Genomic DNA, 24,312 nt, shown 5'->3' with positions numbered 1-24,312 from the left:
AGACTCTATGCACACAACACAGAGATCAAACAAAATCGAGCAACATGCATCTTAAAAACTGTAACTTCAGTCACTAGATGAAATCTAATACCTGCATGTATTTTTAACTTTACTGCAGCTTCTTTTGTTTAAACTGCTGACGCAGCATGTGCAAATGAATACTGTCACGGCACAGTTACAGCAGTACAGTAAAGCTTTACGTGAGACAGTGCTCGGTATTTGGCACCACACAAAGATTCGCTCCTTGAATCGATGCAGCCTAGAGGCCTTGAGCAGGTCCTTGTCCATGGCTGACAATTTGCATTTAAATTACATCGCCCACACAGCCTGATGCACTGCACCTGAAGAAGTACAGAAGGAACTGGGATGAGTTCAGGAGCAATGGCATATTATTTCACCAACAAACATAAGACAAGCACAGTCATCTACAAAACAACCCAAACTCCATTTGCTTTTTATCTTATTTCTTATTTTTCATATTCTCTAAAGCTCCAGCCATATTAGAATTACCACAGTGAAAGTTACAAAATATGATCTGTATGTTAAAATACTGTATGTTAGTGTATATCTTCTCCTTTGACCAAAACAGGTGTGGCAGATGGCAGTATAACAGGCTCGGTCGAAGATTAAACAGGATAGGTTACATTCCACTAAAGGGAGTTTCCTTGACACTCATTGACCAAAAGGATCCATTACCACTCCCATTACCTGCATTTGCAGTGGTTGAGTGACTCTGGAAAAAAACAAAAATGCCTCATACTTGACCGCTTGGCCTTGTGTTCTGCCATTTGGCGACAGAAGCTCTGAAATGCATTAAAACGCTTTACATTAGGAAGTAGCCTGCGCTGTTTAAAAGTAACTGAAGATCAGTTAAATTAGATTTGATCCTCTAGGCTACTCTTTTGGGACATAGTCACGAGAGTGACTGAAGGACAAGCTAATATTAGACACACAGTTATAGAGGGATTGATGGTGTGGCCAGTGGCAGAAAGTCTGCCAAGATGTAGCCTAACACTGAGACATTTCAGACAAGTTATATTGCGTATGTCAGTTTCAAGAAAATAACCAATCTTTGAAGTGAAAGCCAGCTCTACACAAAGTGCCAAATTTTGCTGAAGTAATGGTTAAGCAAATGGATACAGACGCACAGCATAGTCACCATGTCCCACATATACCTCCCATAATAAACTGTTTCAATTATGCAGTAGCAAAAGGAAGGAAGCAATACACCTTTGACTGTAGAGGGTGACACTAAAGTCAAGAAATTCAAAATGGCATGAACTATTTTGCTAATATAAAGGATCTATTTGTCCAGATTTGTAAGTAACCCAGACGAAGCAATTAATCTTTAATAAGATATCATTACAGATTTATAGTTGTTTGTCAAGAGTGACAGCACTGGCTTTATGGTTGTTTTTTAATCTTTTACTACTATCGGGACTGACAGATGTATGTTAGAACTGAAAACAGGCCAATATTTATCTAAGATATACTTGTATCACATACCTGTAGTATATCTACTCTAGTTAACCACATGGCGTTTCCTCTTGCAGGATTCATATATTCACAGAGATTAGTTGAGATAACAGTGATGAGGCAGTGGCCTGTGGTTTCTTTGTTCCTTTGCTTTCATTCCCTTTTAGTCTGAGATCATTTTGTTTGAACTGAAATACATTTTGCTGCTCCCCTTTTTAAAAGAAAAACCACCACTGTCTTATCCCAGCAATATATGTTTACTGTCACATCTGTACACACTTGTAATAAAGTTATTACATGATTATCATACTTTCATGGTCTTAGATAGAATAATTGTGTGATGGACGTTTTTTGTAGTTGAATGAAATACATGCTGTGCGTGTGTTTGTTTTGAATTAGCCAGCATCAAAGTGTTTTATCTTTGCATTCTGGTGCAACACTGGGCATGTGTATGAAGCCGTAGTCCAGCCCCGCAAACCCGCCCACCACCACCCTCCCTCTTCCCTTCGGTGCGTCTCGGTCCGCCCGCAGCAGTCTCCTTCCCGGCGAGGTTTCACTACAGAGATGGCTGCGAAAGTGTGCAGATCAGTACTCCTGTTGTCCCGGAGCAGCGGAGCGGTGGCCGGCAGCCTCCCCGCACTTGTTGTCTCTTCACAGCGACATCATCAGCACATAAGACCGGTAAGTCCCAGGACGTCTGTGCGCACAGAGAGAGGTGTAGGACCGGCCAGGCTGGACCGAAGAGAAGCAGTGGTGGTGGCTGGGCTGGCTAAGGAAGTAAGCTAACTAGCCTCATTTCTTTTCTTGAGATAGCGTTTTATGGAAAGGTGAGGCATAAGATGAGTCATGATGTGTATCCCAACCTGGTGTCGTCTTTGGTTATTTTAATCCACAGTGGGACGTGGAGCTTTAATAGAGGCAATGCAGGGTTTTTTTTTTTTTTTGGAGCGCTTGCTGAATCCCATCAACAGCCCGCTGGCGCTGCCCGGCTGTTTACTGTAACTAGCCTACAGACACTCTGCTTTCACATAATGCCTCGTATCTTCCGTGTCCTTCAACTTTGTAGGCATATATCTGCAGCCTATGCTGTACTGATCGCCGTGTGTGAATTTGAATGCGACCTCGTTTGAAGGTGTGGGATCGTTTCAGAGTATCTGCAGTAGATGTTGGGATTGGTTTGATTACCGACGGCCGGGGATGGGTGTCTTAATTCTAGTGCTGTTGCAATAAGGTTGTGTGTGAGCTGCTTTTTTTATCTGCAGCTTTCTGGGAGGTTTATTTAGCCAGTCCATGCCCGATGTTTCCCCCCTCATCTTTCTGCTTCTACATGCTGTGTGAACTGCAGTGAGTGTGAGTGGTGGTGGTGGTGGTGGTGGTGCTGCTGCAGCAGAAAGAGGGAAAACTACACTCACTGTTTGTTCATGCACACACTCACATATGAGACTTCACAGAAACATGGAAGCCCACACTTAGGTGATGTCACACTCTCCAGCCAGCCTGCTGTTTTCTCCCCTCCCTGCGGGTGTTTCCCCATTCAGCTGGGAGATCCTGGGTTTTCCTGCAAGCTGATGCAGGTCCTTTTTTTCTGTGGCAGTAGATGCAGCCTCAAAAAATGCACATAATAACAGTAAGGTCATTTACAAAACTGCCACTACAAGGAAATAGTTGCACATCTCGCCGCTGCCTCAGCGACCCACTCCCCTCGGCTGAAACTCTGAGCCTTTACAGCAGCTGCCTGATGAGAGGAATGAGGCACAGGATGGACTTGAATACAAAAGAATGAGGAAGTCATTGCAGCTCAGGAGAGGACGGCCTCTTCACTGTAGCTAGAAATATTGTTGTTGAGTCTTTTATTTTTGGCCATACAGCTCACTCCCTCTCTGTCTTTTTTTCTTATTCCTTTTTTTTTTTTTTATCTTTTGATTATCTTTCTCTCTCTTAGGTTTTTCCTCTCTTACTCCTCCCTTATGCAAACACTTGCACACATGCCACAGGCCTTGTGAAATTAAACCAGGCTCTCTCCTTCCTGTGAGCTGGCCTGGAGGTTAAGTGGCTGTCAGAATAGACACACTTGGTCCACGTCTGCACGCCGGCCCCTGGCGCTGTCGCCCGCTGCAAACTATTACAATAGAACACATTTACTCCTATGGAGAAGTAATATTCCCTCCTCTTCTGAAATAAAAGGGCCTATTTAAACTGTAAGTGATTTAGCGGGGGGAGTTGCGGCTCACCGTGTCTTGACAGAGAGAGGGTCTAATAAGTTTCATTTTATTTCAGTCAGCCCAGGTTGTAGTTTTGTTTGCCTGTCATATTGTGTCTCCTACCATCAAAGCGTGGCTGCCGCAACTCCTAACGCAGGCCTGTTACTGTGTCACAGCCGTGCCTTTGTATTCATTTATGAGTCCATCACTGCAGTGTGAGAACTCTCTGTTTCTAGACTTGTCTATAAAGCTGCAGTGGGACACTTACTTATGAGTTGCCATTAAGCATGTAGTGTCTGTATGGGGGACATGTTCCTCTGAAGACAAAAGTATGCTGTCTAGAGCCCAGTTTTCTGCAGTGAGCAGGCTAATCTCTTTGACTGCTGCTTCCATAGCTGTGGTGCAGTCATGGTGGGTCATCTCCCCAGGGATGCAAAGCAGACTGTGGGCTCCTGAGACTCACATTTAACCTGCACTGGATTACTATTGAGTCAGCTGTCATATAAAATGCTGCTCTCTTGACGTCTGGCAGGGGATTTGAATCATTGGGAATAAACAGTCCTTGTAAAAAGGGTGATAAATCAAAGGTTGAAGGTGGGCTTGTCTATAGCATGAGCATATTGAGTTGGTACTCATATGTTACATCTGAAGTAGGTAATTTCATGGCGAACTTTGAAATAAAATGTATCAGACTGAGATCAAATCATGTTTTGTCAAGTAATTTATTTCCATTTAAACTGACATGTTCATTAAAGCTTAGCAGTTGGTGGCTGTAGTAGTTAGGGCCAGGAGGTCGAGGCCCACTCCTGGGTTTTTAATCCAATCAGTAAGGGAGTAAACTAATTTATCCCTGCTGCCTTCGTGGGCTCAGTGCTGAAGTTATCCGGATTAGTGTGATAAGAGAATGACTGTCAGCTTGTGGCTGTTGCCTTATAGAAAAGTGATAAGGCAGTTGACTGATTGGTAGACCTGTCCTCAGAGGCAGTCACATTAATGTAACCCTGTACTTTATGGACAAACTGGTTTCATTCATGATCTCATTTCTACATGTATGACTGAAAGGGGAAATGGGTGATTTGTATTGAGGACAAAACATTTTGACATGAAATGATGAATTGAATGTCACATTAGCTGTCCCCTATGTGGTCAAGGCTAATTAATGATAATTTCATTCGTCACTTCAGAGTTGACAGGTTTATTGTTTCCTGTTATGGGAAATAATTGATTGTCAGTTGTGTAGGTAGCCTAATGCTTTACTTTTAATCTGCTCAGAACTGCATTATAGCGAGCTATAAACCACTTATTGTATGTTTGTGTACTGCTTATAAACTGATAAACTGATAAAATTTTATTGCTGTTCATGACATCAGAAGTTTATGATGACTCGGATCTCATCATATTATGTCTGGTACCTCTGTAGGAGATGAATCTTAATCATCTTTGGTCAGCGCAGCTGCACTATTCCATCTTTTCATTGATATAGGATTACTATCTCACAGAGCCAATCTTAATGGGCATGAAGTGCAATTTAGAGGGTTTTCCTTAGTGGGTGAGAAAATTGATCGAAGTTTTCCCGTGGGGTTTAATACACTCTCGCTAGGCTATATGAGACGATGTCATATGATAGAATTACAGTCAGTCAGAGTTATGGTTACAAAAATGTTTGATTAGTCGACTGGATATTTGTTCATGTTCCTGCTGCTGGTGTTTGCATGCATGCTTACATTTTCCATATTTGCATATAAACTGGCCTGGGTAATGCGTCGTCAATATTATTTTTAGTTTCCAATTATTACAGAATACAAAGTTTCAATAAGCAATAGGATCTCAGGTTTTGTTCAACGAGCTACATCATGAGATTTTGTTACTGAGCAAATCAAACCAGTAGGATGGATCTTATGAGGCAGATTTTTTGGGTGCTGCATGAAAAAACTGCTTCACAAACTGCTAGTTAGAAAGAAATCATGTAAAGCTGTTTGGCTGTTTGAGGAAAAACTCCAAAAGAACCTTTTGGGGAAAAAAAAGAAGAAACCTAGGCAAGAATCACACATGAGAGGACCCTATCTCAGGGCTTGGGAGCTATCAAGTTGGCAGCATGTCAAAATCAGATTAGCAGTGTAATACTATATGATAGCTATAGTGTATAGAATAAAGCCATAAAAAATACTCAATCAAACCTCACTAATTTGAGGTGTTTTTGATAAGCCTGGACTGATAATCTCTTAGAAACTCATTCAGAAACATGAAAGCTTGCAGCCCGTTTCATATCTACCCCCTCTAAGCAGTTGAACAACAGAGTAGTTCAGTCTACTACTGACTGCCTACTTCTTCAGTGTTTGAATTAGTTTTAGATGGCGGGCTGCAGAGCAATGAACAGGAAATAGGGGAGAGACAACCAATCTTGTATCATCAGGCAGGCATGTTAGTTCCCTCTCTGCCTTCAGTGGCCAGCAACCTATCTTAGTTAGGCCCGTTTCTAGAGACAAAATGACTGCATTTTACTGAATGGATTTGCCCTTCTGGATGATACCATAGCAGAGTAAAATCTAGAATTTGTGACCCCTGTGTGTTTGTATGGTTTGTATTGAGAATTGTTCACCAGAAATGAGGCCACATTGCTCCTTTGCTGCTTTAGTAAAGGAGTGTGCTGCTGTTTGCTCTCATTTTGTGTGTGGGCAGGGGATAAAGGTAAAAGATAAGGTGAGAGTTGGCATTACAGTATAGCAAACATACTGCAATTGATCATCAAATGAGCAATACAAGATACTGAAAGATACCATTTGTGCTCCATAGTGAATAATACCATAGCAGTCTGATGTTGTGCAGTTCAGCATTATTGTGATTCCCAATTCCCCAAACCAAGGGAGGTGCATTTTGGGGGAAAATGAGTGCTTGCAAACACCCAGCAGTGACAGACAAGCTTTTTCCAGATAATAAAACATGTTCACTACAACAGAGCACACTGTATTTAGCAATTTTCAACACCTTACCCTTTTCAAGTCACTACGCATACCACGCTTCATTCTTTATCAAACCAAATTTTATAGCTGATTACAGCCAAGCACCACCAGTAGACATTTTGTTGGGAGACATTTTTCATATTGACATGAAAACAGTGCACTCAAAGATGAGTTAACGAAGCAAGTAGCATATGAAAAGGTGCAATTTGTTGAGGGTTGATCTTTCTTTATTTCTCGCCTCCCGCCAGAGATGCACATTTGTTCTTTTACTATCTGCGGGAAACAAAACTCTTTTCTTTATGATTACTCTCTTGGAACAACTTTGCTGGTACGCTGAGGTCACAATGTTGTTTTTGCATTTTTCCACCACTGTGCTCCCACTGTACACTTGTTATCTTTGTCAAATTGTGATCCCAGACAAGGCACCCATGTCCTGACCAGTATATGTAGTTGCACACTCACTCATTCCCTCAAAGTAAAGCAGGAACAGACCCGTAAAGTCTCTTTTTTTTTTTTTTTTACCTGTGAGACTCACGTTTCAGTGCCTCTGCTGGCATCTCATGGCAGTGTAGTGAAAATGTCATGCATTGTCACACTCTAAGAAAAATAACAAGTGTGTGTTGTCATCTTGGTACAGTGATGAAATACTGATGGCTTTAGTGGCTGTGATTCTGACAGACTTCCTGTCAGCACACGGTGCAGGAGCCAGGGTGATTTTCAATGTCGGCCACGGTTCGGGAGTTGTGCGGCTCACCCGGCAAGCGTTCTGCGCTCCGATCGAGAGTGGTGCATTTGTTCAGCAGAGGCCCTTTTTTTGACACTCTTTTTTTTTCCTGCAGGGATTCTGTCATCAGTCACACTGTTTCCATTATAATAAGTTGACAGGTCTGTAAGATGATGAGGCTTAAGATAAGCTGCCTCAGAGTTCAGTTTTTCTTCTTAGTGAAATAAGCAGTGCAAATATACATCCTATATATATTCTTCTAGTGTATCTACATCCCATTAACTAAAGAGGCTCGTTATACTTTGTTTCTTGGGTATTGTATAGTGATAATCACATTGCAACATCTAATGGCCTTTGACATTTTAAAAAATTCTGCTGCAACTGCAGGTAGCCCTGCAAGAACGACCTTCTATTGCAGGTATTTTCACTCAAACAGCTGTGAAATTTGTCACAATATGACTGCGTATTTTTTTTCTAAATAAGGTGCTTTTCAGCCAATTAACGAGCTTAGGAAGAAAATCTCCTTCTCCCTCGCTTGCTGGCTGTATCTCCAGAGGCGTGCTGGTGCATGTCCTGTTTCCCCCCTGTGCTTTCCTCCTTTTAATTTTCCTGTGCTGTCTGAGCCCATCACATTGCAGCACCTGCTTTACACGGTACCCTCTCTCACGCTCACCAGCTGTTTGCCCTATGGTCAGAAGAACTGTCCTGGAAGGTGAAAAGGTTCAGTATTAGACACTTACTAAAGAAAGTGATTAGCAAGTGTGGCTGCTGCTCTCTCCTCGTCTGTCTATTTGCCGGCATGTACAGTACGGTTATAATTTATTGCTTTGACTCCTTATTAGACGGATAGGCTGCATTGACAGCGTGACCACATACCTCTGTAATCTACTGTTCATTATGGAGATGCTGTAGTATTGTAATGGATGAGACTATTGTGATAGACAAAGTCCTCATTAGTACTCTGGAAGGGATTTCACCCTTGAAGTGGTAAATGACTGGTGAACCTCGGCTGTTGGCATAGACTAATTAGCTGCTTCCCATGTTTCTGTGTGGCCCAGCGTGCCTCCAGTCAAGTCTGAAAAGGACATTAAACTAGGCCAACGTGTGTAATGTGATGATGGATGGATGCAACGCTTGGTTACCCCCTCTCATCTCTGGGACGTCGGGCTGGTGGCGTCCTCTGCCAGGAGGGCAGGTGAGGCTGTTGCCAGAACCTGAAGGTCATCGGCATCGCAGCCTTTCTTGCTATTCGGTTTGGGATTGAGCTCATTATTGTGACAGCCAGACAAATCTGCGGCAATGCTGGGTTCCAGATGAACAGTGTGGATTAGACTGGGTCGATTTAGCATGTTTATGAAAGTAAGCAATGCCCAGATCTGTCAGAAAATGTGTGACAGTTATGTGAAAGCTTTTCCAGATTGAGGTGTTCTGCTGTCATTTTGTGTGGGTCAGTGGTCTCGACCTGTTTGTCTCCTCCACAACCTAAACCGGCATGCTTATGGCTGTGTTGTTAACATACACACCTGCACAAGGCACTGCTGTTGCCAAAATCTGCACAGATTCACATATTTCTGTTTATGGTTATGGTCTGACTATTAACTCTGCAGTTTAGATACTGTACTATGTGTTGATGCGGTGCTCTTTGGACTTGAAAATCGTGTTTTAATTACTTATTACATTTTACATGCTGATTTACATAAAACCTTGGCAAGTGGAAAATAACATGTTAGCAACAAAAAGCTAATGGAGGAACAATATGAAGGGAGAGAGTCAGTTACATCTGCAGGCAAGAGGGCCTTAAAAAATAGGACAGTCTAATTGCAAATGGTCACGATGTGAGTATATCTTACCTTTTAGTGTACTCGTGTGTGTATCTGCCCAAGCTTTCGGCATCCCTAACACAGCTGTCTTTCAGGGATTTGTTAAAATGCACTCCATTTATGTGTCAAAGTTGGAGATGTCCACCTCTGGCTCCTGTCACATTCACTCTCCAGTCATTTCAGTGAAAAAGGGGGACAAGATGCATTTAATTCCTGTTGCAAAAATTGTCACACAGAGTTCATATTGATAAAGCTTTGCCCTGCAAAATATCAATCTCTAATCTCCAGCTAATTAGAGGGAGAGCGGGTGGGGTCGACCTCTCCTTCAGGATGTATTGATTGTTTATACGTGTTCATGGTGAATTAATGCAAGCAGCAGAGTAAGAGGGATGCTGGCTGCATTGAGTGCGGGTGCATTGACAGTGGGAAGTGTTTGATAAGTAGGTGTGTAATTTTCAACTTGTGAATGCTGTTGTGAGCATGCTATTTAGCCCCAGCAACTTTTGCATGCAACACATTATTGCTCACCCACATTATTGCCTGTCTCACCTGCTTTTTGCTAAAGCTTGCAAGTAAATTTGGCATTGCAAATTCAAATCTGGCCATACCTTTACTGAGAGGTTAAAAAAAAAGCCCCACCTACAGTAAATACTAGGGGAAAGGAGGCACACTGGTTCAAGATTAGACAGACTTTGTATCCCAGTGAAAGTAAAAAACAGTTATCAGACTATTTTGTGTAGAGCTCCTCATATCAGTTCCATAATAGAGCTGTATTCACTGAACCCATTCTGCCCAATGTTCCTGCCTTGCTGCCACTTATCTACATTGTGCTGCTTTATTGGATTGAAAACAATATGGTGTATCGAATCTGACAGATCCATAAATTACAGTTGTGCAGCGAAAAAAGCAGAAAACAATCATATCAGGGCAGGGCAGCGAGAGGAGAGGCATCATTGTAAGACTGGCAGCAGGAGAAAAGAAACTAGCTCGCCCGTCAGCAATGAGGTAGCTCTTAATTAGTAGCCATTATGTATGAATGAGTCCTGTTTTGCTGGTGGAGTAATGGCTGGAAAGTTGTTTAGAAGAATTTTGGGGTTCTATGATGTGAGGATTCCCTTGGCCTCGGGCTCAGCTCGTTCACTGAGGAGGAACTGGTTGAGCATGACTGCTTCTCATTACAGCTTTCCCATCTCACTCGCAGCAGAACTGAAACCCTTATTGCATACGTCTAACTATAGAACACCCTGCGCTTTGAAATTGGTTTCACTCAAGACGGCTTTTACCCTGTTTCCAGCTAAATTAGCAGATGCACAGGTAAAAACGCTCAATCAAGGCTTAAACTAACTTTTTTTGCTCAGTAGACATCTAATTGGGATCTCTCTGTCAAATCCCTGACAACTGATTTGTGTATAATTACTGTGTTAATCATTTATGCATGCACACATGTCACCTATAAACTGTGTTAGAGGAAGAAGTAAAACATTACCGGGCTTTCAAGGACACAAATGTGCTCCATTATGTTAACCAAAATAGAATACAACAATCCCTGAAAGACAAATAAAGCGTGCAAATTACTTAACAGTTCACTATCAAAGAGGGACCCCAGCAAACTTAAACAACGCTAATAGCACTTAAGCTCATAAGTAGTCGTTTTGTTCCCGCTGGATCGATGCACAGGGTTAATGGTAAGAGTGCTTGACATTTTCAAGTTCGTTACCCCTTTTTTGTCCTGGTGATTTGAGAATACGGGCCAGTGTCTCCTCTGATAAAGCCAGTCGGTCTCTGAGGTGATGAGGGAGGAGAGATGAGGCTGCTCTGCTGAAAGGAAATCTGCATGCATTTCAGAGTTTTATCTGCATTGTGAAACGTACGGGTGTTGGGTTACCAGGGAAATGAGGGCTTTGCTGGTCATGGTTAAACAGGATGTATGGGGAGCTGTGACATCATCCTTGTGTCGAGGTCATTGTGGCTAGTGGGAGCGTGTGTCGACTTGAGAGGAATTATCTCTCCTCGGTGGCTTAGTGAGGCGTGGTGCCAAGCAGCCTGCTGTTTGTTGTTTCCTTTTAGCTCACATTTGCTCCTTTTTTTAACCCTGGGTGGTTGGCATGCATTAGTTACAGCCGTCACAATAGAGCTTGTTTAAACTTGCACACATGTACTCCACATTTTGTGCTAAGAGCAAATCAAAGAAGATTTGACATGTGTCTCCTTAGCAAAAATTGGTTTGTCATCTTTGGTTTTAGTGATCAAAGCAAATTCAAAATCCAAAGGAAATAGAATACAGTTGTTGATATAGTAGCATGATGGCGTATAATTATCTCAACAATTTCTAGAAATGCGATTTTAAGGTACTCTGACTAGATTTTGACTGTTAATGTAGCTAAATATTCATGTTTTTAGTGGGCCCTGTTTAGTTAATATTTTGTGCAAGCCTGTGACAACACATGTGAGTGTGATAAACATTCCTACTGATAGTATGCTTATCACATACATGTGCTTATACGAGTCTTGTGTAAACAAATGCAGGGAAGAAGAAGCTAGCTAACAAACATGGTGAAATACTTTAAAAAATTGGCTTTTCAAATGTTCTTTGAGTAAGGAAACACATTCAACACATAAAACCTGTTTTTAAAAATTAACTCAAAACTAAATCCACTTTTTTGAGTTTGTAAATTACATGTACAGTCACTTTTTATTATGCTATTAATTGATCCTTAAAGGCCACAAAATTCCCAAAACATGTTTCTGTGTTTCAGGGCTAAATGAGCAAAGCTCTTCCATTTGAATGATAAAAAAGCATCTTCAATAACCATTTGCTCTTTAATGAGGTCATGAGTTAGCATAACCTCAGTGATGAGAATTCACCACACTTAAAACAGATAATACTTACATCAGTGAGGTTGAGGAAGCAGTCTGGTTTTCAGGTGGAGGAGTCCTTTGTGGTTTCCTGGCAGCTGTTCAGAGACAACATGCAGTCTGCAAGGTCATGACAAAAAATGGGAGATGGGACAAAAAAATGGCGCAAACAACATAGTACACAGTGAAATAAGCTCAGCTGTTCTCTCTGTTGTTATGTCTTCTCTTCTCCAGGAGCCTCAAGGCCTATTTGTGCTGACTACCAAAAGTTATAACTAAACTATTTCTGTTTTGCCCCTCTTCACTTTTCCAAATACCAGCCTGCTCTCTGCCTGAAATGAGCCTCTTGCATTCTCTGAATGATGCTTGTGACAACCTCAGTACACAACCAGAAGTCAAGAACTGAGCCTTAACTGAGATTGATCAGACTGCGAGCACATCCAGGGAGTCAATGAGCCTCAGAAAGCAAGACTCTTTGTTCGGCCTGGTGCCCAGTTTGTTTGCACTGTAATTACTCAGATTGTAGCAGGGCCATGGTAGACACAAGCACACAGGGGATTTACCATGGAGAAGACAAACAAGGATGCACATCTATGTCCAACAATGGATTCTAAGCCCTCAAGTCCAATTGTTTTATGTGTAATGATTAGGTGGACCAGAGGGACAAGCACCACAAGTCTCAAACAAGTGATGGCAAGCTCAGTTGTAACCCAAGCTCATGTTTTTCATAATGTGTGTTTTAGTGTACATGTGTAGCTGTTTTGCAGATTTACACGCCCTGATTCTAATCATTTTCCTGTAGATGGTAAGCCAGCCTCTGACTACTGAACTGCTAGTTTTAAATGAATCAAGGGTCTGAGCTTTGAGCCTTGTCTCCTCTTTAATTAACTCCTATATCAGCACAAGTGGATTAATGACTGGAGACACATGTGGAATGAGCGTGTCTGTTACAGAGAGCTGAGCTGAGGCTGTATGAGGTGTCATAAGAAGAGGTGGAGAGGGGTCAAACATGCGGTAGAGTGGTGGTTGGAAGGCTTAAGGCTCTCTCTTTCTTTTTTTTGCTTCCTCAGCACTTAAGAGGAAGCCTCATTCCAACCATCTAGTCACTTTAATGGTATTCTGCATTTCTATGTGGACTAGCGATTTTGACCAGATAATCCTATTAGAAGGGTATTGTGCAAATGTTGCAGGGCTTCGGGAATATAACGAATTATCATATCACAGTTTTGACTGTTTGGCAGGCAGGATGGTATCAACGCAGCATTTCTGTTAACTGACTGTACTGCTGTGTATCGGATTTAGCTTTTCCATTCATATTCATGGTGTGACTCAACCTTTTTTGTCTCAAAACAGCTATGCATCTTGTAAATGTCTAGTGTCATCCATTTTCAATACTACAGTACAATACGTACAGTACAGTACAGTACTTGCTACAGTTCAATATGACAACAGTTAGTGCATATAAACAGATTAATGTCTCATCTGAGTGGTGAAATGCCTTCAACTCTAGGTTATCGGTATGCAGTATGGTTAAAATCTCCCACCAAAGTATATTTATACAGTACAATTTTATATTGTGGTATTGATAAACTTACTTTCTCCATTAATCAATTAGCTTTTTAGTCTATAAAATGTCAGAAAATGGTGAAAAATGTCAATCACCATTTCCCAAAGCAACATCAAATGTCTTGCTTTGTTCCAGCCAACAGCCCACAACCCAAAGATATTCAGTTTACTGCCATAGAAGCCTAAAGAAACCAGAAAATAAAAACATTTAAGAAGCGGGTGTGAGAGAATTTCCGTATTTTTTCTTTAAAAATCACTCAAAATGATTAATGGGTGATCAAAATAGCTGGCAGATAATTTTCTGCCGATTGACTAATTAATTAATCGACTAATCGTTGCAGCTCTAAAATATTGTGATATAATTTGTCTGTTAATTCAACTGAGAAACCTTCTGTAAAAAATGAAGGTACTTCATAACACTGATGCAAAAACATCTGTAAATTGGCATAAAGCAGCGTTGTTAACTTGCAACATTGACGGCAATGACAATTAAAGGAAAGGCTACCTACCTTCTGACCAGATTCTGTTGTCTCACAACATATATCGTTTACAGCAATGGTCCAGTGGATACATCAATTTTGACTTGACATGGCACCTGAGTGAATGAGATAAATCTACAAAGACATATACAGCTCAATTGATTACATTACGAGGAACATACAAGTTACATGTGTTCAGTGAATCCATCGTGGCCTAAAATACTGTGTCCTCCTTTATATCATGGTGTCCTGTCTTCTGGTGCGTGAAAGTCAGGTAGGTAGGTCTAAGGGGGGATGATATGTGAGAGATACAATCTTTCCTCCTCTCAAAGGCACCTCCGGGCAGTAAGTAAATTGCTTATGTAAATAGCCCTGCAGCTGTAATCCATTGTTGATGAGGTCTCAGATGTGACGGCCGGATGCGAAACATTAAGAAATTCTTTTGTGCTTTGGATTAAAAGAGCACTTAACTCTCGACTCAGCGGTATCAGGGCATCAAATCAAGAAAGGATATCCTATGATAACAACAGCAGCACCACAGATATGGCGGTGTTTGAATAAAACGATGGCGACTCGTCTCGTTTAGCGGTTATTGTGAGTGAGTGTGTTTGTTAATGAGAGCCGACAGCCATAATTGTTGTTCTCGGTCGTTGAGTTAATGCCACACTATTTGTTAGAGCTCATCTTTATGGTGCAACTGCGCTGTGGTATTAATAAGCATGACATTCATGTAGGCTAATGCTCATTAGCACTGTCAGCTTCATTGGGGAGCACTTTTCCCCTGAGCTCTGACAGTATTTTCAGACTCTGACTGAGCTTGAGGTCTCTTTGTTGCTCACTTAGTAGGCTGCAGGTTTGCTGTAGGTATGCCAGTGCAGCCCTTGACGTACCTGTGAGGGGAAATTAGAAACATCTATCGCTTTATTTCTTCATTTCTGTGCACGTGCTTGTGCATACACACGCTGACCTCACACCCTTTTCTTGATGTAGATTAAGGAAGAAGCTGTTGACCTCGAAACCGCCTGTGGTTTTCTCTTCCCCCGTTCCACATGCGGAGGTCAAAAAGCAACGAACCACAGAGTCTCACGACCTTCTGCCAGAGAAGGTTAGCAGTGACCCTGCTGCGGCTGTCTTCGCACTATAATGCATGTGTGGATATACCCTGCAGGCCGCGAATCATCTCGAAACGCAAAGGCTTCTCACAACTTCACACATGAAACCCGCTTTCTCTTGCGAGACCAGGGGATTGTTAGTCAGCTGTTTGTCTGAAGGCCTGTTCAAAGCCTTTGATTTGAAATGAAGCTGTGAGGAAGAAAGACAGGAAGCATGGAGAGGTGGAGAATACTAGACATTTCCATTCTCACTATAGTGTTACTCATCCTTTGCCAACTAGCCAGCGCTCCACCATTCTATAAATAGGACGGAGGAGATGGTGGAGAGGAGACTTTGTCGGAGAATGCATTTCCATGGAGACGATGTTCATTGGGATTTGGCTTTGTGATCAGGGAGCCATTGAATAGGACAGGACTCTGGGCTTGTTTAAGTAAAAGAATGTATTTACATTCCATATCTAGTTGTCTGGGCTGCGTTGCCACAGCAGGCTGTGAAGGCCAAATTGAAACAAGCTTGTTCTTCTCTGTCGGTTGCAGATGTCTGAGTCGACCCAGTCCTTTGAGATTAGACTAAATACAGCACCATCCCGGTTTTGCTCGGGGAAACAACACGGTATAGGCTTCTGCAAACCTTTATGTTCCTAAAGTTCACATCGCTCAGCTTCGCTTAATACCGCACACACACAGAAAATATGTAAATGCATGCAAAATATCTTGTGTTGGACAGACACACAAATGCAGATTTAAAATGTTCATAGGCCCGTCTCTGAGAGTGGGAGTATTTGAGGCTTTTTGTGTAGAACTGGAAACTCATGACCCACTGGCAGCTTGTATGAGGCATGTGAATATGTCCGTCTCTGGATAATTGTACTCCATTATGTCGCTCTTCAGGTATTTAGGAGTAGTCACATGTCCAGCTTGTGGCAGCTTTATTAAATTATTTGAATGTTTGGTTTTCAGCTGTTTCCTTGTTCTGCTAATGTGGGTAACAGAGTGTAACTGTTGTCTCTGGGGTATTGATCTATGAGTGGGTGGGGCTGTTCACCACCCGTGGTGTCAGAATAAAAAAAGAGCTGTGTTTTCCTCTCCATGCATATTAAAAAACTCAGCTGATACACATTCCTCTGACCCTGTTTTTTTTTTTTCTCTGTGGTGTTTTGCTTCCTCTTTTGTGACAGCTCCAGAACTTCTGTGTTATATGCAGGGAGGAGACAATTATCTGGTTGTCAGCGAAAGGTTACAGAGTTATTCCTTCATACAGCCACTGCATGGAGATCAAAAGCTTGTCACTCAGCCAGACAGTTACCAGCTATCAGCTCGGCTGTTGCTTTCCCATGGAAAAGAGTTAAGTAGTGAGGAGGCAGAAGAGCTCAGCTTAGCATCAGGGCAAATCAGTGACGTACCTCCAGCTGAGCTTTCAACTCGCGCTGCCAGAGCCTTTAACGACCCGGGTCCTAAGGGGAACCCTGGGGAAATCCCAACCTGGACATGAACTTGATGGGGAAAGACAAAGGGATAGAAGGAGAATAAAGGAGGGGCATGGAAAGGAGAGAGAGAGAGAGGGAGAACGTGGGAGTGGAAAGAGAATGGCAACACTTATTCAGTGCTTTTTTGTTTTCAGCCTCAGGCGGAATTCCTAATGTTATAATGTATTGTGCTGTCTTGTAAATCCGGCTATTTTACACACACATTAGGAAGACGTGAGGAATCCTCCTTGCCAAAAATCAAGGCTACAGAGTATGTGACAGAGGCGAGAAGAGATAAAAGTAAATACACAGGTTCCTGGAGCTTTTCAAAAGTCCTGCTGCTGCTGTTGCCTGGGTAACACTTTGCACAAAGAAAATGTCCTTTTTCCAACAGAAAAGGTTATCTATCTCATTGTTTCCTATTCACTGCTTCCTATGCAAAAATCTTTCCTCTACTCTTGACATCATCTCTTCCAGCAGGATACAACATATCTCTGTGCAGATATGTACACAGTAGAAAGCCATTCTCCCAACTCGGCTATTGGGCCACTACGCTTCCTTCCACACTTACTTCCTGCCATTCAATTGGCTCTTTGAATAAATGTAACGCTACAATGCACAGGCAGTGGCAGTTTTCATTCCACTCTTGAATTATTGAATTGCCTATGAGGCGTTCCTTCATATTTATATTTCTTTTGATGCAGAATTGAATATAAAATCGATATTTTGTCAAATATAATTTGAGGACCGTTGCTGCTGCTGCTGCTGCTGCTGAGTTCTTATCTTTCCCTTTGTCTAATATGTATAAAGTGGTGTCATTTCTGCACCCCCCTGTGTTTAACTGACATCTTCCTACACACCAAAACACATTTCGTGTGTCTAAGGCAGTGGGGGTGTCAGAGAAGGTAAGAATCAGCGGAGCCCCTTTCCACACATGGTCTCCTGCACAGATTGGAATAGATCGGAATTCATTGATCAGAATAACGGCAACTGTGTTCCCCAGATTCTGGTGGCGCTTAAGTTGTGGGGAGGTATCTGTAACAGCTAACAGATGAAAATGGTGCATATTACTGTTGAGTTTTACTGTGTCATGGGTAACTGAGATCAGGACCTGTGGTGTGACCATGGCAGAGGTGGTTAAAGCTGTTTTTTTTTTGGCTACTCAGAGGCAGCAGAGCAAGTGGCGAACACAACATTGACATATTATCACACGAATCAACGCTAGCATTCATTTGAGGTTATGTTTCTGTCCACCTGATGGTTATAAGTCCAATAGGCACTCTAATACTAGCTCAGGTTTGGCCAGCGTTCTCATTCCTTAGAAAAAAAATCTGGCACTAACAGCTGCCTGCTGTAGCTGGAAACAGGGTCGAGCTCTTCACTACATGTGACTCCTTTTAACATTACACATAGTCATTTGATCCATTGTGAATGTAAAAATATTGATTAGTGCAGCTTTAATGGTACAACAGGGGAGCATAGTAAAATGTGTTGCTTGCTTTGATGACAAATTGGAGGTCTGACAGTTACCCAAACTGCAATAAGTCCCTGTTGCTTACATTGTTTTAGCTAACCAGCTGTCTATGGCTGCACTGAGGAGTGAAAAGTGCTAAAAACTGTATGTAGAAAAATTTCATCCAACAAGATGTTACCATTTGGTCACAATAAATGTTTTGCAGTGGTTGGCTGATGTGAAGCAGCAGCATAAAGTGTTGAGTCTGGATAAATAGAGTCTAACATACAGAAGCTTCCAAGCAGAGCCATGATACTGCAGGTCAAGGAGGTTACTTCCTCATGTGAGGGTGCAGTGGAAATGACATACAAGCTCCTCTCACACTGCCATGACTAAACTGTGCTACACCAAGACGGTATAAGAAGGACATAGGTGAGAGGACAAGTGTTCGGTCAAGTGGTGCGGGTAATCCTGTTGCCCACAACCCACAAAATCAGGAACCATGAATCTTTAAAATGTAAATGATGTGCTTAATCAGCCAAAAACCCACTCTAATACCTGACATAAAGAGAGTTTTCTGGATTGGAAACATGGAACACATGGTGTTAGCGTTCCTAACATCAGCAGAGATGTCACGTACACGGCCCTCGACAGTATATTTCAGACACAGGTTGTGAAATTCGAAACCCAATGATCACAGAGTAGAAGCAGTTTAACGTGTTTCACAGGAGGTATAGTGTGTGCTGCTGCAATGAGAAATATTTGTTGCATTTACTGTACAGTAGCTATATATGGGTAGTCCAGCTATGTAACACACATAGCTGCATTTCTGCTAAACACAGTGCTGAGCTGGGATAAACTGGGGAAAATCACTGCCTCCTATCATACTACTGAACATCTCTATGTCCCTAATATAACAATGTCTTGCACACTTAAACATGTCCTCAGGGGAACCGGGTAACCCTATCGTACGTAAGCCTCAGTTTCAACTGAGATAAATGACAGGCCAATAAAAATTTGATTGATGTGTCTGACTAGAATTACAGCACAGGCTCAACATACAGCCTAAACTGAGCCGCAGTGTTGTGATGCCACTCTACAGACTCTTCGTCAGGAGGCCAGGACCAAAAGGTTTAATGGAGAACAGATCTGGGCTGAGTGAGACTCTCCTGCAAGCTACAAAGTGTGCAAACATGGTGCGGTTGCCCTACATGCTCATGCAGCAGTGGGCTGTTGTAAGCCACTTGTTCCTATTCTAAGACCCACAAATATGTGAACACATGCAAACACCCCTTGTAAGTTTTTTTTTGCTGGCTGTGTAGAATTAGAGCCACTTAGATTGGAAACTAGCCAATACTGAGTATTATGCGTAATATGTATATATACAACTTTTGGCTGTGTTGCTTGACTTTGTACCTAATTGTGTAAACAGTGAATGTTGGCATTGGCTACTTTTTTTTAAAGATCGAAAATGTGCTCTTCCCTGTTCCAATATTATAATTCAGCTTGGCTATTCATATAGCATTGTGCCAGTAGGTGGTTCTTGCTATTTGTGGCTTCTACTGATGCTAAGAATGAGTGCTTTGTAAAGGTTCCACACACAAACACACACAGACCAGCAGACACGCAGAGACACACACACACACACAGACAGAATCTTCTCCTGCCCGGTCCTTCCTCTCCTCTCTGATGCTCGTTCACTCAGTCTCTCTCTTTCTCTCTCTTTCTCCCTCTCTCTCTCTTGTGCCTGTACTTCCTCCCCCTCACGCCGCCCACGCTTCTACTCTCTGTGCTGCTGATCATCAGCTTTATCTACGCGGCTAGGAGGACGTGTTTGTGTCTTTTGTGTGAGATAAAGCAAACTATTCCATCCAACATTTTCGTTTTTCCCCTTTATCCTATTGGCTGCCTCTATCCTTGCCGCCGCAGCCTGTTTCTAAATCATTTTTGCCCTTCCTTACTTCTTCCTATTCAGTTCGTTCTTGCTAACAGGACCTTAAGTCCTCTTTTAAAAAGCTAGACGGAACAGCAAGGGCTTTAAAAGTCTGATAAACTCAGTAGTGTTTGTTCTGACATTTCCAGGCCATTCCGACTTTCCAACAATACCAGCGGCATTATGGTGTTGCTCTCTTTGCCCTTCTGAGTTTTTTTTTTTTTTTTTAATATATTTTCTTGGGGGCATTTTATACCTTTTTATTAAAGGGACAATAGAGAGATGACAGGAATTGAAGGGAGAGAGTGATTGGCCAGATTCAAATCGCGGACATTGGGGTTATATGCCATGCGTCTTAACCAGTAGGCTACCAGGGCACGCCAGCCCTTCTAAGCTTTATTTGGGTAACACCTGGTGCAATAAATCAGAAAAATATTTTTATGGTTGATGCAGGACTCTTTTTGGAGCCTGTATCAGCCTTTGTGCTGCCTTGCAGTCCTCCCGTCCTGTCCTATCGTCTCCCCCGCGTTTGCCCTGCTGTTCTCCAGTTCTTTAAGTCCCCGAGACACCTGGGGATGAAGCTGCTTTGTTGCCGTATTCCATTATGAATGAAGACAGTTTTCAGCCCGCCCATTCATCTTTGCTGCAGCAGGAGACGCTAAGCTGTCACCCTCACTCTCTGCGCGCCCCGCCTTCATGACCCTGTTTGCGCACATGTGTGTATCCCGCATGAACAGTGAATAAACAGCAGAGGAGGAGTACACGTTGGCATCACGTACGTGTTTTGGTGGGTTTCCATGTTTATCAGGTGATTAATGGTGAAGTCACACACTGGCTCTCCTCTGTCTGCTTTATATTGGTTTGCAGGAATCCTGCAGCGTATTGTTGTTGTTCTTTTTTTTGTCCACCCCTGCAGCAAAGCTCACACAACCACACACATGTACAACCACAAACACACACAGAAACGTCTACATGTCCTTGAACGGAGAGGCCGACTGTTGGGTTCAGTGTCCGCCGCTATGATGTGGTTAGTTTGAGTCCTTTACATCCCCTCGGCCTACCTGGACAGGGTGTTTTCTTCTCTCCTTGAGCTCCTGTCTTTGTACGTCTGCCTATCATCAGGCACCATCCAGGGAACCCCTGTAACTGGATCAATTCTCCTTAGCTATGAAAGACTTTGATTGGCCAGCGGTCACTCAGCAGCCCCCCCACCCTTCTTTACCCTGCATGTGTAGGCACTGGGTAACAGGGTGTGCTTAATGTGTTGGAAATTTCATTTAACTCTCCTCATCCCTCTCCTATCTCACTCTCTTCATCTCTCCTCTCTGTGACCAGTGATTGCCTGCAGCCTCCCCACTTTCTCCTCCTCCTTACCCCCTCCTTTTGCTTTCCCCCCATCTCTCCAGGGCTGACTGCCTTTCTCTTACTTGTGAGGGAGATGCAGAGAGGGTGAGTGAGCAAGGCAGGATGAAGTAGAGAGAGCAAGAGAGAGAGAGAGAGAGATAAGGGAATAGGGAGAGATGGCCGGATCAGAATGTGAATCACTTAAATTGTACAATAAATGTTGGTCACTAAGGTGCAGAGTCATTGAGAACAGCACTTCACAAAAATAATAAGACATACAGACATGTCATTCTCTGTATGTGCTCAACATGCAATATTATGTGCATTGAACACACAGAGGACAACAGGACATGATATACTTTAGATCTTCTATTTACCATCTGGTGTGCTGGTTTGCTCCTTTTAGATCGCTAAACTGGTACCAAATAATACTCCTGTTTATTTGTCTGCAATTATCCCTCAGTAGCTTCCCCATCCGCTGGATGATATGATCTGCTTGTGGTTAACACACATGCACGCCATGTCCTGACACCTGTCCAACCCGTCTGTCATGCTTTTTCTATAACTGAGCAGCTTGTTAGTCCTGCTCAGGAACCAGTGTTTATTATTTCACATTAAAAGCAATTTTATAGCCATGTACAAGATGACATAAGTGTCAGGCTTAGGTCTAAGGTGAAGAGGAAAATTTTAAATTGTAGTCTACAGGCATTCATGGATGTAATTGTCAGATTGATTCTGTATTGATCCAACCCGTGAGGTCAAAGATGTAGGCCTACATCAAACTTGCCTAGTTTTTAAATGAAAAGGCTCCATTGGGATGCGTTTGGCTACTACTGAGGTATGATGAATTATTTTAGAGTATTATTTTTAGACATCTGAGTTCTTTCGGCCATTTTTAAAGTAGGTATCGGGTATTTGATATTCCCACTGGCTCCCTTCCCGCATATTAAGGCTCGAGTAGCTGCTTGTGTTTGTTTGAATTTCACCCTGTGGTGACTTGAGTAATCAAGGATATACAAGACATTACCAACCATTTCCACATAGGGAATTTTCAAAATTAGATTTTAGAGGCTAATTGGCTTTTGCGTAGATTGTGCTGAAAACTCACAGTCCGATGCTGCTTTCACAGAACACACCCACAGGCCTGTTGGATTGCACAATCTTTCACGGAGGCTCACTTAACTTAGCATCTGTGACATCTAAGGTTAACCATTAGCCGATCTGAACTGTGAGATAACTTGCATAAGGAGACATCTGAGTGTCCCGGCTGTTTACTGATGAGTCGTTTCCAGTAATTAAGGCTGGTGAGGATCACGTCACCGTCCAGGCATGAGGAATGTGCAGAGGTGACAAAATGCCGGGACTCTGGCCCTGAATCCGAGCCTCCCGCGAACACTCCAGTATGTGTCGCTGTGGATCAGGCGGCGCTCAGGTGTCAAACACAGCTGACTGACAACATGTGAAGCATGATGTATAAAGAGCTGGAGGTTACCTGAGAAGACTACCAACTGTGCATCACACAGAGTTTACATTTGACATGTCTGTGATCGGTGGAGATAGCTCCCTTAGCAGCAGCAAGCTCTTTACACACCATGCCATAAGTCAATCATTAAATCAGTGCATGACAGCTAGTGGTCACTTATTTTGTCACTCTGACAAGGATTATGACACATGTTTCTGTCTGAATCTTATGATACATGCTATATGATCCTAAATCTAAAATAAAAAAATGTTTTAAAGTGTGTTGCTTTTCTCTAATACTTACATATTTTTTTTGTATGACTTGCAACATCATGTCTTCAACATGCTCGACTCTTCAGCTAAAAAAAACATCACCAGGAGCAGATTTTTAAGCCAAACTGAAAGCCTGAAACTGCATCAATGCTGCTGTCCTCTGAAGTAACGCTATCCTTACATATTAAATTAAATTTCATAGACTCGTTACTTATCTTTATTGTGTCATATCTTCAACCCATTGTACAATAGACTGTTTTAAGTCAGACTATAAACATCACACCACTGACATGACAGCCCAGTCCCAGACCTCTCCATGGCTGTCCACAACTCAGCAATTCACATGAGGAAAAACTGGCAAATCAGTCTGCTTATAAGGCTACTGACATGCAGTGAGTCTTGCACTTTACTTACCTTCTCTTACTTATTTGTTTAACTTTTAGGTGGTAGACTTCTAGACGTTATTTTCATTAAACCTGCAGTGCCAAATTTTATATATAAATGAACATCTGTTACATTCAAGCCCTTGCCAAACGAGTTCACACAATGCTGATTAAGCCTATCACTGCCGGATAAATCTCTGTATTTCACAGTATACAGAGTTTTTAATCTGGTGTCGGTGGCAACATTCCCTCGCTGGCTGGATGAATGCATACTGCACATGCTCTATGGGCAGAGTATTCACACCAGAGACGTCCACCGACCGAGTGGCTAACTTCCGGTTAGCTCTCCGCCAACTTGAATGGTGATAAAATAATTTAATCGTGTGGCTATTCTAGACTTTCCAAATGTTATCGGACCAAATGGATCAAATTCTGATAGTGAAAGGAGTCATTTCGTTGGGGTTGTGTGACGCTCAAAACAACTTATCCACCGTTTTACAGCCATAACAGCAGCGACGGTGTAGACTACAGCGGAGTCTATGACGTAAGCACGCGTCGACAGTATTTTTGTAATTACTCTCACTGCCAGAACAATAACAATATTGGATGTTTTCCTGTTTGTTGCACCTGAGTTGGCGGTTTGTAAGAAGAAAATAAATCTGCCTCCTCCTCCCCTGTTTGTTGCTTATTGTATTTTGCCCACAAAGAAGAGGTATTGTCAGTAGGGACTATACCAGCTGGGGCCTGTATCAGGAGAGTAAGTGGTAGTGGTGGTGTTTTGAGTGTGTGTACATGGTCCTACTTG

At 42.4% G+C, this 24,312-nt stretch overlaps 1 protein-coding gene across 1 annotated transcript in view; it reads left to right on the top strand.

Moving 5' to 3' along the window:
- Nucleotides 1-1,975: 1,975 nt before the first annotated feature.
- mcu (mitochondrial calcium uniporter) overlaps nucleotides 1,976-24,312 on the top strand; it is a 61,061-nt gene continuing 38,724 nt past the window's right edge. Inside the window, exon 1 of the mRNA XM_042433753.1 lies at nucleotides 1,976-2,157. Coding sequence (XP_042289687.1) covers nucleotides 2,041-2,157 — 117 coding nt within the window. The 5' untranslated portion in view covers nucleotides 1,976-2,040. The remainder of the gene's footprint in view (nucleotides 2,158-24,312) is intronic.

The sequence above is a fragment of the Thunnus maccoyii genome, chromosome 14 (assembly GCF_910596095.1).
Source record: "Thunnus maccoyii chromosome 14, fThuMac1.1, whole genome shotgun sequence".
Taxonomy (NCBI): Eukaryota; Metazoa; Chordata; class Actinopteri; order Scombriformes; family Scombridae; genus Thunnus; species Thunnus maccoyii.
Note: the sequence above shows the minus strand (reverse complement) of the source record. Positions and strands in the feature narration are given on the sequence as shown.